General features: G+C 35.1%; 1 protein-coding gene across 1 annotated transcript in view; it reads left to right on the top strand.

Moving 5' to 3' along the window:
• Spt6 (transcription elongation factor Spt6) overlaps nt 1-16,262 on the top strand; it is a 301,836-nt gene that overhangs the window by 131,129 nt on the left and 154,445 nt on the right. The window contains exons 13-16 of the mRNA XM_090369617.1: nt 1,590-1,732; nt 3,722-3,957; nt 10,614-10,743; nt 13,599-13,749. Coding sequence (XP_090225743.1) covers nt 1,590-1,732; nt 3,722-3,957; nt 10,614-10,743; nt 13,599-13,749 — 660 coding nt within the window. The remainder of the gene's footprint in view (nt 1-1,589; nt 1,733-3,721; nt 3,958-10,613; nt 10,744-13,598; nt 13,750-16,262) is intronic.

The following is a 16,262-nucleotide window of genomic DNA, read 5'->3' as shown; positions in this document are numbered from 1 at the left end:
TACAGATTGGTGAGAGCAATGAAGGGATCCTCTTACCAAGAAAGGCTTAAGTTCTGCAAATTGCAGTGGCTGGAGACTAGGCACCTGCAAGGTGATCTGATTGAGGTGTATAAGGCGTTGAATGGGTTGAGCAAGCTGAATTCTGATGGGATTCTTCCACTTGCTCAGATTACAAACCTAAGGGGCCATAAATTCAAATTGAGGAAAAACAGTTGTAGAATAGATGTGCAGAAATTTGCCTTTAGCCAGCGGGTGGTTAATTGCTGGAACAAACTTCCATCTGTCATTGTGGAAGTTGATAGCTTAACTAAATTCAAGGAGGAACTGGACAGACATTTAGAGGGAATGGTTTTGTGTTAATTTTTTTTTTGGATGATTCTGCATAAGCTCATACGCTTGCTTTCTTGCATCACATGCCTCTATTACTATTACGTAAACTTCCAAATAGAGCTTGATTACTCTCTGGGTTGAAATGATGAAGCCATGTCTCATCCACTGTCGTTACCTTGTGCAGAACCTCACCTTCTTCACTAAACAATGTATTGCAGCTCCTGACAAACCTCCATGTGAATTTGCTATTGCTCATGTGTGAATTGCCTTGGAACTCAGCTTGCACAAACACGTCATATGCAAATGGTCATAGAAAATACCATGCATATTTTCTACTGATATTCTCAACATCTCTGCCAGTTGCCTTACAAAAACCTACGATCGAATTTTATGACAGTATTGTCTCATGATTGCCGAAGCAGTATTTCTAGTTTCTGTTGTGACAGCAGTGATTGGAGCGCCAGGGTGATAATTTTTATGTTTGAATCACATCCATCTTTAAATGTTCTTAATCACGTGTGAGCTGAAGTTTAGAATGGAAGCATAGATTTGTCATAAACCTCTATTAACATTCTTTTCAGTTGATGTTTTCTTGAGATGAACCAAAATTCGAGAGTAGCATATTGTTCTTCGTGTGTCACATCCATTGTTATGTAATGAACAGGCATAAACTTGACTGATCGCCAAGGTCGCACCATGCACACGAGTCAACTGCACAGTTACTATGCGATACAGCTTAGTTTGGTTTTAAATTCTGTAGTTCAGCTAAAATACGTTTGTTTGGTTTTGTGAACAAGCAGTACGGTTGTTCACAAAAAATTGTATCACTCTTTATTGAACAGCCCTTGATAGGAGCAATGTAGAGCAAGCTAGTTGGATAGCATTTTAGAGTACGGTAGCTATATGGAATTTTATGTTAAATTTGATTACTATCTTTTTTAGATGTTGTTTGAGTAGCATGATGGTTAGAAAATTTAAATATATTAAAAGAGGACTATTAAAATTAAGCACTTTTAACCTGTGTGAGATCTTATTTATATCTCACACAGGTTAAAAGTGCTTCATTCCTCTTTTAATACATCTTTTTTTCTTCTTTTTTTTTCCTTAATAATTTTCTTTAACTGCTTCTATCCATATTAAGTCAAGTATATATTAGACAAGTGGATTATTGAATTTATAAATACATGCATTATTTGTATATTACTGTGTTTATATTGAAAAGAACAAAAATTATTGCATACTTTTATTTATGTATTTAGTGGTGCCAGCTCAGGAGCCGAAAGATCAATCAGAAAAGATTGTTTGAGAAAATCCAGGAATATCAGTGTGATGAAATAATGAAAGATCCAGATAAGCCACTTCCAGAAAACTTAAGACTTGTTGATGAAAATGATTTCCAGAGGTAAATATCTGATACAGTTTTTGTATAATTTCTGCTTCGAGTAGAGAATAGACAAAATGTTACACTTGTTTAGCAAAATGTACAATAATAGTAGAGAATAGAATAATGAATGAGAAGTAGTATTTAACTAGAGTAGAATTTAAGAACATTTAGGTTTTTTATTGTATTTCCTTTAAAAATATTCAGACCGTAGTATTCTCAGTTAGTGAAATGGTTTTGCAACTTATCACTCATGTGGGAAAGTTGAAATTCAAGTACTGCTGAAGACTGAAACAATTCTTAAATATCAGTTCAATTTGGGCAGTTACAGGTGGGCCAGAGGTGGAAATTTTTTTCCCTCGCGACTTAAGGTTTTTTCAAACTACTCAACTGATAAAATGGCTCGTGAGCATATTTAATCAATAAACTTAGCATTAACCTAGAATTATTATTTTATTTATTTATTTAAATTTTTTTTTTTTTTTCTGAGTACCCTTCTATATATCAAGGTAGTTAAACCAGGAGGTATATTGATTTTCACTCTGCACATCATGCAAATGAGCTTGTGTTCAGACTTATTAAAACTTATTATACATAATAAACCATATGAACTGCCACTGGATGCCCCAAAAATTCTCAGCCAATCAACTAAATGAAACTTCTTACTATAACAGAGCTTGATGAGTGCTAAGTGGAATTTGAAATTTTGAAAAATTAGCATAATATCAGTACAGAACTAAGTAGCAGTATCCTCTGTTTTGAATGCATTAGCTGTGAAAAGGCTGTTTTGACTAAAATGAAAAATGATTAAATTTATTTGATTTCTTCAAGTCCCCCCCCTCCCCCCGTTTGGTCTTTTGTGATTAGTTTGGTGGATTCATCACTTGTCACTTATTTTGAGAGGTAGGCTCAAATCCCACCAAAGAAGGAGAATGGGATTCTTAAAACCCTCTTAAGTTATCCTTATGTAGCTCTCCCACCCTGTGTTATTCTCGTTTTTCAGTACATGCAGTTCATTTCATGAATACCCACTTGTGTGTGTTCGTGAAGTGAACTTGTACTGTGTGCAAACTTGTATGGATAGAAATATATACATTAAAAATTATATTGTCTGGTGCCATTGCACCAGACAATATAATTTTTAATGTATATATTTTTAGTTATAGTTATACAGTAGTTATATAGTAGTTTGTAGTTATATAGCATATAACTTCCAAAGCAACAAATTTTTGTATGTTATATATATATATATATATAATCATCAAGAATAATGCAATAGAGAAGTTATATGCTATAGGGGGGAAGAAAATTAAGAATTAGATTAGATAAGACTGAATTACAATAACATGAATTATGGATCAGGGTCACTGATATCACAAAAGTACCCTACAGCCGTAATGTATATATAAAATATTATTAGTATAAAATACAGTAAGTATAGAAATAAACTAATGAAAATACGGTGTACCCTGGGAGCAATATACGTTGTGAACGAAGGGGGAAGAAAGGAACTGGAAAAAATAATTGTAACGATTGAAAAGTAAACCAAATGAATTTTTTGAAGAAACGACCAAGGTGGAGATAGCATTGCAGAGTCATTTTCATGATTTTGGTGGATGACCTCTGATGAAGACACAAAAATTATGAAAGACTCTGCAATGCTGTCTCCACCTTGGTCGTTTCTTCAAAAAATTCATTTGGTTAACTTTTCAATCATTACAATTATTTTTTCCGGTTCCTTTCTCTCCCCCCCCTCGTTCACAACGTATATCGCTCCCAGGGTACACCGTATTTTCATTAGTTTATTTCTATCCATAAACATCTACTTACTGTATTTTATACTAATAATATTATATATATATATATATATATATATATATATATATATGCTTGTTGTAATGTGGTGTTACTGCTAAACCAGCAAGATGGCAATAACCATCAAAGTGGTTGACAGAGCACATACAAAATTGTGTCCATATGCTAATAGCTTAATATTTATGTATTCTTTAGAGTGAAAGAAGTTCAAACTCCAGAAGAAATGAGAGACATGTTTCTTAACTTTATGCTCTATTATTCTCGTGATGTACCTGTCATGAATGAAGCTATTACGCAGAAGAAGAAAAAAGCGGCTGAATTAGGCAGTGCCGAGAAAGAAGACGAAGAGGCTGAAGCAGAGGCAGAAGCCACAAAAGTAAAGTTAGCAAAACGCAGAGATGCTTATATAGTTTGTAAAGATTCTGGCCTAAGTAAGTACATCTAAGGCTAAATTTGATTTCTGGAATTTAAATCCAGCATTATTACTTTAGAAAACTTATAAAATGATTGCATATATTTTTCCTGTTACCTTCTTTTCAAGTTCTCTTAACAAGAGTTCACTTTTAATAAAAAATTTTTTTTTTAATTTGAAACATTTTCTTTATTACCAAGGTCTTCTTTTTTTATTTTGATCTAATTTATCAAATTAAATATGTGGAGAGGGTTTCATTAATATGAAACCCTCCCAACACACATTTAATTCGTGTTTGGGGATTTAATTTGTGTCTGGATTAAAATTAATTTAATTTTAATCCAGAACTAAGTTGCCGACCGGGCTAGCTGGGTGGGTAAAGTGCCTTCCTGGCAACCCAAAGGTCGCGGGTTCGAATCCCGCCTCGGGCTTGGATCAAAGTACTGCAAAAACCTTGGGAGGTGCATTATGGCCACAGAAGCCAATGTGCCAACAACTACCAAAAAAAAAAAAAAAAAAAAAACTAAGTTGATTGCACACAAGTCAAAGTAGGTGCCTCTGTAGCCAGGTGGGAAGGAGCAGCAGTGCGTAGCACACACTTCTTGATTAGACCGGGGTTCGAGCCCATCACCACCAAATACAGAGGATGCGGAAAGGTCAGGGAATGACCACCGCATATCCCGGAGCAATATGGCCTTAGTTGCTAATGCTCCTAAAAACCAAATAACAAACAACAACAACAAACAAGGCAAAGTATATTGAACCAAGACTATGGCAGCTCACCTACATGACTAATTTCCTCTATAGTCATTTGAACATCACAAGTTGTTTGCACACATTTAAGACTGTTCTGTTAATTAAGATGTTGTCATTGTGATTAATGATCAAATGGAGAATGGCCATTAAATTTCATTTCACGTTGGAGAATGGTGACTGATACCTGCAAATTGGTAAACCAAGTTTATGGTAACAGTACTTGCATATTTCACTGGTTTGCAAGATTTCAAGATGGCCATGAGGATCTGGTAGATGCCGAGCACTGTGGACATCCAACAGTGATTTGAATCCCAGAAATGGCTAAAAAACATTGGCATATTTGTATTTGAACATACAATACAATACAAATTATGGAAGAACAATGACTTCACATTAATAGAGAAACAGTTCTGCAAGTCTTAGAGAAGATTTTAGCATTGAAGATCTACGATAGGTTTCTTCTTCACTGTTTGGCAATGGACAACAGTTTCTCAGCCTAAAACTATGTGGAGAGATCAATCAAGTTGTTATGATGATCTCTTCTTGCTCAATTTGATCATAACCGAGACCTCAGAGACTCCATCTTGAAAATAGACCATAACTCTCAGGAGAATCACTGTTGGCAATTCTGCTATCAATCATGACATTGTTTGGAATTTATGACCAACTTTTAAATAACTGTAAAATATCTAACTATAAGTCTGAAGAACATGTTTCCAAGGAGTACTCTACAATACGTCAACAATGACAAGATTTACCAACAAAAAATACTTGAATATAGCTTTTGGAAGTGAGCATATAGGATTTGATGGGTTTTGTTCTCTATTTGGGTGCTCCCATAACTCTACAAAAGAATAACAACTTATGTTTTAAAATTTGAGATTTCTAAATTTTTTTTTTAAATAAGCATACACTAATCTCTCTAAATAGACAGGAACAGATGCACTGTTGGTGTAACACCTGTATATAAAAATTGTAGGTAAATGTATATAAACTGTGTAATTCTAAACTACACAGAAATTGTACATAAACTGTATCATAGCTCCTGGTGCTATGCCTCTATACGTTTAATTTATGAATTACTGTATCAATGATTGTCATATATACAATGCTACAATAGCTATTACATGGGATATATTGTTACTAGAGATTAAAGTATGGTTTCCAGTGATAATAATGGTATTTTGTGCTATTTACGGTACCAAAATACAGGTATTTTGGCTTTCTGGCCCTATAATCTAGAATTAAAAGTCAGTTTTTCAATTTAGATATGCATAAGCACAGACGGTTTCAATTTGTATTATGCAAGCTGCTTGCATAGTTTTGCTCAGGGCAAGTCGCATCGACATGAAGCACATTGTGAACTGCTTGCTCATAATGTGCTCTGTGATTGGCCCTGAGTGATGGGATTTCCAACAATCAGGGCTAGTGGCACCTCACAACCAATTAATGAATAGTTCCCAAAACTAAAACTGCAATTTTACAAAAATATGTATATCCTGAATATGGTAAAGATCTCATGCTGATATTAGATTCAAAAATTCATTGGAATAGTTTGCGTAGCATGATGTAGTGGCTGTATAAGTTGAAAAATTGCATTAAAAACCATTGATTGACCTTAATCATGCTCAGGTAGCTGATAAACTGAATGAGTATTTTGCATGTACTTGCAAATTTGTCCACATGACAAGTTATTCAAGGAGGGGAATGCCAGATGTTTATCAAATTCTAACAGGGAGTTATATGATTTTGTAATAAAGCAAAGTAGAGGAGAAATAGGTGAAGTTAAACGTAAGAAAGGTACCTGTGGTGGAAAAAATCTATCCAGTTATATTAAAGGAGGCAGAAAAGGAAGTAAGCAAACCCTTAGCCATAATTATGAAATCTTCCTTGGACTGTAGGGAGGTCCTCATGGACTGGAGATTTGCAAATTTGTCCTCAATTCATAAAGGGTGATCAAAGGGTGACACAAATAATTACAGACTGTTAGTTTGACTTTTGTTCCAGGGAAAATCATGGAGTCACTGGTAAAGGAAGTGATGCAGGATCATCTAGACAAGACTGCAGTTATAGTTCAAACACAGCATGGGTTTGTTAAGGGTCTGACAAATTTGATTGAATACTATGATGTGGTGACAAAGGAATTGGATGCAAATAATAATTTTGATATCTTATACTTGGATTTTAGGAAAGATTTTGATACTGTGACACATGGAAGACTACTGTATAGATTTGACCAGCATGGCATTGAGGGAAAGTCGTTACAATGGATAAAAGGATGGTTGAGTGGGAGAAGACAGAGAGTGGTTATCAATGGACACTGCTCATCGTGGACTATTTTTATTAGTCCACGATGTCTTCATGGACTAAAGTTATTAGTGGAGTTCCTCCACCAGGGAGTCTCCTAGTGGAGTCCCCCCTTTATCAGTGATATTGATGAAGTTGTATCAGGGTTAATGTCTAAGTTTGCAGACGATACAAAGGTTGGTAGGGTTGTTAATGACACCAATGATAGTAAGCTACTGCAACAGGATCTGGAAAAGTTGAACAGATGGGCTGAGAGGTGACAACTGAAGTTTAACATTGACAAATATAAAGTACTACATATGGGAAGCAGTAATCCAGTGTAACGTATGAACTCTGTGGTACAACACTGACAGTGGTAGAGAATGAAAAGGACCTGGGGGTAATTGTGCAGGCAGATACAAAGTTTTCTGAACAGTGCAGACAGGCTGCAAGAGTAGCTCATGGTGTTTTGTCAATGATATATACAGGAATTTTGCTAGCAGAGATAAGGGGGTGATTGTCCCCATGTATAAGGCAATTGTCAGGCCACACCTTGAGTACTGTATACAGGTGTGGAGGCCTCATTTTAGGAAGGATGTAGAGCTGCTGGAACAAGTACAGAGAAGGGCAACGAGATTAGTGAGTGCTTTTGCAGCTTCTCAATTAAATCACCACCTGCGAGGTGATTTAATTGAGGTGTATAAGGCCTTGAATAGATTGAGCAAGCTCAATGCTAATGGGATTCTTTCTCTTGCTCAGATTACTCATTTGAGGGGCCCATAAATTCAAATTGAGGAAAGCCAATTGTAGAATAGATGTGCGGAAATTGGCCTTTAGCCAACAGGTGGTTGATAGCCGGAACAAACTTCCATCTGTCGTAGTGGTGGTCAGCAACTTAATTAAGTTCAAGGCAGAACTAGACAAATTTTTGGAGTGAAGGGTGGTTTTTTTTTTTTTTTTTTTTTTTTGGCTGCTGCTATATAAGCTTACTTTCTTGCATTATATGCCCTACTAATGCTAATGTTAATTCTAAAATTAATAATTTCACTGAGGACAAATTTAATATTATATAAATGGCAGTTTCCGCCTTTCTTCTTCCAGTGAAGCTTGTTATTGAAATGTTGTGTTGCCAAGATGCCAATTTGCTAACTGAAAGCTCAACTGCAGTTTATGATGAAATCAGTTGTTGAACAGAACTCTTCTCTGTCCAAAGAGTTGTTCACTGAATTAAAATTTCAAGCAGAACAAACGTGCACTGATTTAGAAAGTGTTTTTGTATATGGTAGTAGTAGTGATAGTGGAATGTGATGCAAGAAAGCAAGTGTGTGAGCTTATGCAGCATCAACCAAAAAAAAAGAAAAGAAAAATCAGAATTCTATTGCAAGAATTACTTATACTTTCATTCAAAGACTTTTTGAAACAGTGGAACATCAAGAATACAGTATTGAGGTTGCAATTACTAACTCAATCTCTGCATCTTCATGGATGTATAGTCAAACCAAAGTAGGCAAAGATGAATCAGCAATGTTTTCAATGAAACAGAAACTAGAGATTGCGATCAATATAAAGATTGCAGTCCCTACAATAAAACAAACTGTAGTTTGAGAAGATCTCAGAATTATCAAACAAGAGATGAGATTATTTGAAAAGGAAGAAATTAGGGGTAAATATCTGGAATTGACATACCAATACTTCCTCACCATTCCTCCAATAAGCATTATCTTATCATTGATAAGGTAACATGTACCTTGGGTTATAATTATCCTTTATTTACTTATTCAAACTATATATATATATATATTTTTTTTTTTCTCTTCTTTTTTTCTATGTTATTAGTTTTAATTCATCTGCATTAACCCATTAACTTAACCCACTGTGCATTACATATAAAATAGCCATTATTGTTCAAAAACTGGTGAATATACTTATTCTCTAAAATTATAATTTATTTAATTTTGCTTCTCCTCAACTATAGTCTCTTAGTGCTGGCTGGGATGTAGGTCTTATACTATCTAACTATACTAAGTATTTTCATCAATATTCCATGTGTTAGCCCTACCTTAGTTGTCCCTAATCAAAAATTTGTAGAAAGCCCTGCTAGGGCAGTGCACTGGTGTCTCACTATACTGAAACCATAATTCTAAAAATCCTAAATAAATTCTAAAATTCCTATTTTACCACAACAGCTAAAGCAGTAATTTCTAAATAAATAAATATATATGTACAGTCAAATTTGGTTATAACGAGCATGGAAATAATGAGGTCACGGCTGTAACAAGCAGAAAACCATAATGATTTTAATTTATACATATTCCCATGCAATCGCTCACTGTTATAACGAGTGTACTACATGCATATAGTGTACAAATTAACTGTGAAACATTGCTCAGGATCGAAAAAAAAAAACCCAATTCTTGGAATAGACAAAGATGAAAAGGGCGACTTAGCTTTTATGACCACCCGCATCGCGTCGGATTAGTGGCCAGTTTAGGATCTTGTCCTTTCGGGGATGAGGGCTATACAATAGTGCATTGGCGTTCTGCTTGTCACGCTACCCTATTTACAGATTGTCATGTATTCACTGAACCATAAATTTATTTCGGATCTTCTAAGAATTTTGTGAACAGGAGTTCTAAGAACTTGTGTGCATTTTGGGACTTCTAAGAATTTTGTCTGCAGATCACTTTTCTGTCATTTTAAATGAAATCAGAAACGAGCCCTTCCTTCTGAAACATGTCTACTAATAAAAGAAATTGTCTCTCGATTTGCAAAAAAGTCAATTATTTGTGAGTTAAAATGTAGTGCAAAAAATGTTGAAGTGTGAAAAAGGTTTTTGTCCTCTTCAACAGTAATGACATTGTGGAAGAATAAACATGTTTACATATCGGCACTGGAAAAGAACATATCTGATTTTAAAAAAAAAAAAAAATTAGAAATTGCAAGGTTACAAACTCTGATGAAGCATTGCTTCAATGGTTCACTACACAAAGAAGTGCTGAATTTTCAGTAGACAATCAGATCTTGGTGGCCCAAGCCGAAAAATTTGCTAAACGATTTGGATGCGCCGAATTTGTATGTAACAGCGGTTGTCTGGATCAATTTAAAAACCAAATGCAAGCATATTAATACAAATAATATGTAGGTGTATACTAATACTGTATTATTTTTTCTCTTTAATATTGCTTTTGTTTTTTGAATCTATATTTTTATCAAGTTATTGAGAATTTAAAAAAATAGGTGGCAGATTTTAGCTAATCACTGATATAATGAATAACAGTTACAACGAGGAAATTTTGTCTGTCCCTTGATGCTCGTTATAACCAAGTTCGATCCTGTATATATATATGAGTATACTTTTGTATCATGTTTGAATTATACTGTTTAGTACACATACTTTCTATGAGTGAATTCTTATAGAATTCTCTAATAGGATGTATGAAGTCTATATTTCTCTCTCTTACTGAGAGATTTTTTATGGTGTCTCAAATATAACATATCCCCCCCCCCTTTTTTTTTTTTTTTTTTTTGTAAATATCACTTCATTTAATGTACTGCAAAACTTTCTTCAGAGCTGCAAAAAAAAAAATAAATAAATAAAATTTTAGATCATACAATTATTTTTTAATTTTGTAGGTGGTTTATCAAAAAAATTTGGGCTTACCCCAGAAGAGTTTGGGGAAAATTTACGTGATAACTATCAGAGACATGAAGTGGACCAGTATCCTGTTGAACCAATTGATGCAGCAAGGGAATATGTCTGCAAGTAAGTTAATTTTTTTTTTAATACACATTAAATATGGTTCATTGGAAGGGGGGGGGGGACTTTTTAAAAATTGGGAAGAAAATGGATGGGTGGAGAGGTTCATGAAATCTCCATAATCTGCAACTCCAATGGGGAAAGTTTTGTTTTGTGTTTGAATTACAAGGTATGTTTTGTATAAAATCCAGAGTGTTTTCCTAAAGTCTGGCAAAAAATTGAAAGTCTAGTATGGGTAAATCATTGGTCACAGAGAATTATGATTTTTACTGTCATAGTCAACAAATTAACACTCAGTCATAGTTCATACCCAGAATGGATGTTAAAGCACTAAGTCACTTCAGTGAGACCTATGGTTCATTGGGGAGGCTTTTTTTTTTAAAGCTATCATGTCCAGTTATACTTATCACGTGAACCTCTGCTATTTATGCTACTACATACCATACACTCTTTTCAGTTAATAAAGGGGCACTCTGCCTTGAATCAGTGGCCTCCCTAGATCTAGGAAGGCCACTGATGTGGAACATGTCTTCCAGGTAGACGTTTTGGCACAGACCACTTGGTCTGTGCCAAAGTTTACTGAGAACAATAATATGGGGCGGTGTACAATTGTGCACGAACATAATGATGCTACTGTAAAAGACCTGAGTTTGAATCCCATCAGTGACACACAAGGAATTTTTATATGCTTTTCACACAATGTGACTGAATTAGTTTACCTCAGGTGAGGATAACATGGTTTTTTCTCCCAAAAAATGGGTTTTTCATCCAGGAAACAGCCAATCAATCACAGAATGTAAAAGCAACAGACATAATATATATATATATATATATATATATATGGTATAAATGGTATAAATCACTATATGGTATAAAACACAATATGGTATAAATCACTAATATGCCTAAAAACTGTACAAAAACAATCACTATTTGCCATAACAGGACAACATATTTGTTAATTAATCTGTGACTATGCAGGTTTTCAAACCGGTGGCAGAGTTTTCTCCAAGAATAATGGCATAATGAAGAATAATGATGAGAAAACGAAACTGCACCATAGCACACCATTATACTTAGCACCCATAGAGCTTTATAAATTCAAGATGCACAATTTCTGTGCATCTTGAATTTATAAAGATACTGTTGTGATGCATTCCTTAGTGCACACCACGCTGTCATATTTTGAAATGATTAATGTGAAACTACACAAGTACTAGCTATTTCTACATAACCAGTACTACACAAGTACTGGCTATTCCCCCCTCCCCCCCCAGTAACAAGGACAACTGTAATGCATGTTGGTGGCATTTCACTTCATGGGTGAGCTATCAAACATCCTGTTTCTTTGAAACTTCTTAAGTTGAAATAATCGAAACATAATATTAGTCCAGTTCTTCCTCTCATATATCTTTCTGAAGGAAACTTCCAGATAACAATTTTACAGAGTTAGAATTCTTAGAGCACAACCTAATCAGCTGAGCTTGGTCAAGCAAAGGTAACATGGTTGAATAAAGGAAATTAATGATCAGTGTGCTTTTTTTTTTTTTTTTTTTTTTTTGAAGAACTCTTTATTGCATACAAAAGGCACAGAATACCCTTCATGGCTACAAGCCAGAGGTTAATGTAATCAGTAAAATACTCCCTTCACAACCAGCCTGAGCTGATTGTGACTTCAGGTTCAAAGTCACATGTCCATGCCCCATCAATGGCAACAATGCATTTTAAAAACTCTACCTTGTTGGTCACATGCAAGTAACGGCATTGTAGTTTCTTTACACTTTGCTTGTTGTTGCCACCCACAACAAATGTAGGTGGTAACCTTTCATTTTTTGTAACACTTCAGTTATAATTCAGTGCACAGATGATTTTGGTATTCTGGATTCATTAGCTACTTTCTCATGAGTCATATATCTGTCTTCCTCCAAAATTATGATGATAATAATAACTGCTGATCTGTTGTCTGTAGATGTTCTCAGTCTACCTGAGCTTTGCTCGTCATCAACACTGCACTAACCTTGAAGGAACCTTTAGGACCAACATGAAATACGATCTGTTGACTCACTAGACATTTCCTGCAACAATTCATAACTTTGTGTTGGTGTTCAATCACAAAGTTTCAATTTTGAGAAAAGATCTTTTACTTGAAACAATATTACTATATATTTTTAAATCCCTCTACACAAACATTCAATACAAGAACTCTGTTTTAAGTACACTGATGTTGAGGTTAAACTTTAAACTGCAAATTATTATTCAAGAGCTTACAAGTTTTTTCATGTATTTGTGAGAATTGAACACTGCTACAGTTAATGTCTTCATCAACTGGTTTATTTTTTATTAGGGTTTTCCCCTCCATTAATCTTTTATGTTAACTACATATAGATTTTCTGTGCAGTTCAAATCTGGTGAATTGCCAAGCCAGGATTATGATAAAAGTTTAATGCTCATTGGGACATATTCATCTTGAACAATCAATTTTCCCTTGTCAAAGAGCTCTTTTTCTTAGAGTATCATTTGAGAAGAAGGAACACTTGTGCATTATGGCATTCACGGTGCTGTCAAAGAACTTGACCCTTCTAAGGTATTCTTTGAGTGGCATGGTGCATAGGTAAACTGTGCTGTTTGAAGAGAGGCTCAGTGGATAATGGGGAAAGCTATTTGCTTATATAAACTAACCTTAAAACAAAATTCTTCAAACTGAGCAGCTTGAATTAATTTATTTTATTGTGTTTGTCGGAACCTTTAAATTTAATGAATCTAATTGGTAAAGCATGATTTACATGAATTTTTGGGGTCATTCACATTAAGAATTTAATTGCTCTTTGTAAATTGTATTAAATTAGTTTCATGTTTTTTAGGCGATTCAGCACTCCTGAGGAAGTATTAAGAGGTGCAAGATTTATGGTTGCAACGCAGATATCTAGAGATCCTCTAGTCAGGAGATGCGTGAGACAAATATATTTTGAGAGAGCCAAAATATCAGTTATAGCTACAAAGAAAGGTGTGAAGGTATGTTTTTAATGTATTATTTATCAGTATATTGATTTACTATATTTTACTATAAAATTAGCTATTTATATTTTGCCTTCCCTGTTTCACCTTGATCTTTACATTTGTGAACCAGTACACATAAACTTCAAGCTCCCTATTTTCAGGATAATTTTTGAGAATTAGTTTTAGTTTTTCAGTTTCTTAATTTTTTATAGTCAGTGAATTCTGCGTCTATGATTGGGTAAAGATGGATGCATGCACAGACAGTTATAGGCATTTATATCCTCTTAAGTACAGTCTCCATTGTTAACTTTAATTCATATTTATGATTGTGTTCACTTCCTCTTTCCAAAATAATATGTTGTGAGCCCAATGGAAATAAACGTTTGAGAACTATTTAAAAGAAATAGTCAGGAGTTTCCCAATAATTGTGCACTTTTCTGTCACGTTTGTGTTATCTTATTTTTTTACAATTACACTTCTTCTGAATATAACAGCATGCTATATTCAGTAGCCCAACAATGCTAGACCACCAGACTGAGCCAAACACACTATTGAAATTCACAAAAAATGTAACATATTTGACTGTTCCTTGATCTAGGCATTTGGGGGATAGCATAAATAGTGAATTTCGCCACAGTGAAGCCATATTTTGTTTTTTCTCTGGAGTTGTTTGGTTCTGTAGTAAGTTAACAGCCTAAGCAGGAGGAGTCTTTCCAAGACTTTCCTTAGGATAGGAAGGAATGCTATGGGACAGTATGTTGGAGCTAAACCTGCAATAGCAGAGGGGATCCTTGGGGATTAATCTCACATTAGCATGTTTCCAACTGGCCATGAAGAAATGATGCAGGATTTGAAGAGGTTGCAGAGAAAGTCAGGAGCAATGTTTCAGGCTCTTTTCACTACCTCCCCTTTGATAAGGTTGAGGCCAGGAGCCTTGCCAGGTTTGATTTTATAAATGGCATCACCCACCTCCTGAGCATAAAACCCATGCTCCTGACTAGCTGGAGTATGAAGTTGTTTTTCTTCTATTAGTGCGTCCTGTTGTGAGGAATTTTGATGTGGGTCATCCTGAATTACAAATTGACTGATGATCTATTCCATAGTATCTGGCCAGTTTGTTGTTTCCGAATAACTCTTCATTTATTGATATCTGGTGTGCTTAGCTTCTTTCTGAATATTATTTGTATAAGGTCCAAAGGATCTCAGTTGCCTTGATTATGTACAAGCTGTTGCAAAGCTTTCTGCTTCTTATGATAGATAATGTTTGCACCCATCCTGCAAAGGAATTTAAATTCTTTGCCGAGAACAGTAACCTGTTCCTGCCGCCTACCTTCAAAGGGCCCTACTTATGGGCCCTTTGAAGTTGCTTTCTGTAGAACTTGATTTATTTCAGAAGGGAGGTGAGTTCTGGAGTCAACTGTGGGATGCTCTTTTGATGACTTCTGAAGCAGGGCGGTAATAAACTCAGCCTTCTGGTGGCTGACATGTGCGAGTAATCGGGTTGGCTGTGATCAAGAAGTTGTTTACTGTTTTGTCAAAGGTCTCCCACTTGGCGGTCTTGATGGCAAAGTGCATAATGTGATCATAGAACATATGATAAAATGGCCGCTAACTAGACATACTAAAGGAGATAACCCTGTGGTCACTAGTGGTAAGACTCGTGGATAGTCTAGTTTGAAATCAGCCGAGTTATGGCTGGAGACATAGCTGCTTTGTCAATATTAGATTGTCACATGATAGAACAGAAGAATATGGTTGGTTGTTTAGGTCTGTTTATTAAATTAAGGTTATGAGCAGTGTGGAAGTTCTCTACCAGTGGAGATGCTGTGCCAGAGATAGATTTGGCATTAGTATCTATAGCTAGGATGAGGTTATAGTGCCCAGCAGATATAGGAAGGCTTTATATTTGGCACGATCAGGTTTGGCCTAATGAGTATTGGAAGGAGGCTGCTTAAAGTGAACTTTTTCCAAAGTGACCTTCTATGGTGACAGCTGCAAGATATGATGTACAGAAAGACTGAATCCTTGTGATGACTAAGTCTGGATTCCTAACAACTAATACTGTGAAACAGGTTAAGATTCCCCCCATACCTTAACAGTTCCCCCAGAGTTTGACAGGGGCTTCATCCTTTTGAAAAACATAGGTACTCTGCCATAAAATTCCATCAGTGCTGGCAGAATGATGTTATCAAGGATATTAGCATATCGCTTTTTTCTGCAAGATGCAATAGACACAACCATTGAAGTAGCACTATATCACAAAAGGAAGCCAAACATTAAATTGCTAGCACTGTGCTTCACAGTTGTGAAATCAAATGAAAGTAACTCAGATTTCTTCCATTTCATGAAAACAGCATGTATGTGTTGAAATTCATTTCGACAGAAAATCAGTTTTCTTTATTTTAGAGACCAATTCTTTTTGATTGTGACATGATTGTACTCAACAATACATTCTTTAATGTATAGTGTAGAATGCAATTATGTCACAGTTGTCACAAAGATTCTGTAATCTTTGAAACAAAATATTT

This window comes from Mastigoproctus giganteus, chromosome 3 (assembly GCF_048544385.1).
Source record: "Mastigoproctus giganteus isolate SK-2022 chromosome 3, ASM4854438v1, whole genome shotgun sequence".
In the NCBI taxonomy this organism is placed as follows: Eukaryota; Metazoa; Arthropoda; class Arachnida; order Uropygi; family Thelyphonidae; genus Mastigoproctus; species Mastigoproctus giganteus.
Note: the sequence above shows the minus strand (reverse complement) of the source record. Positions and strands in the feature narration are given on the sequence as shown.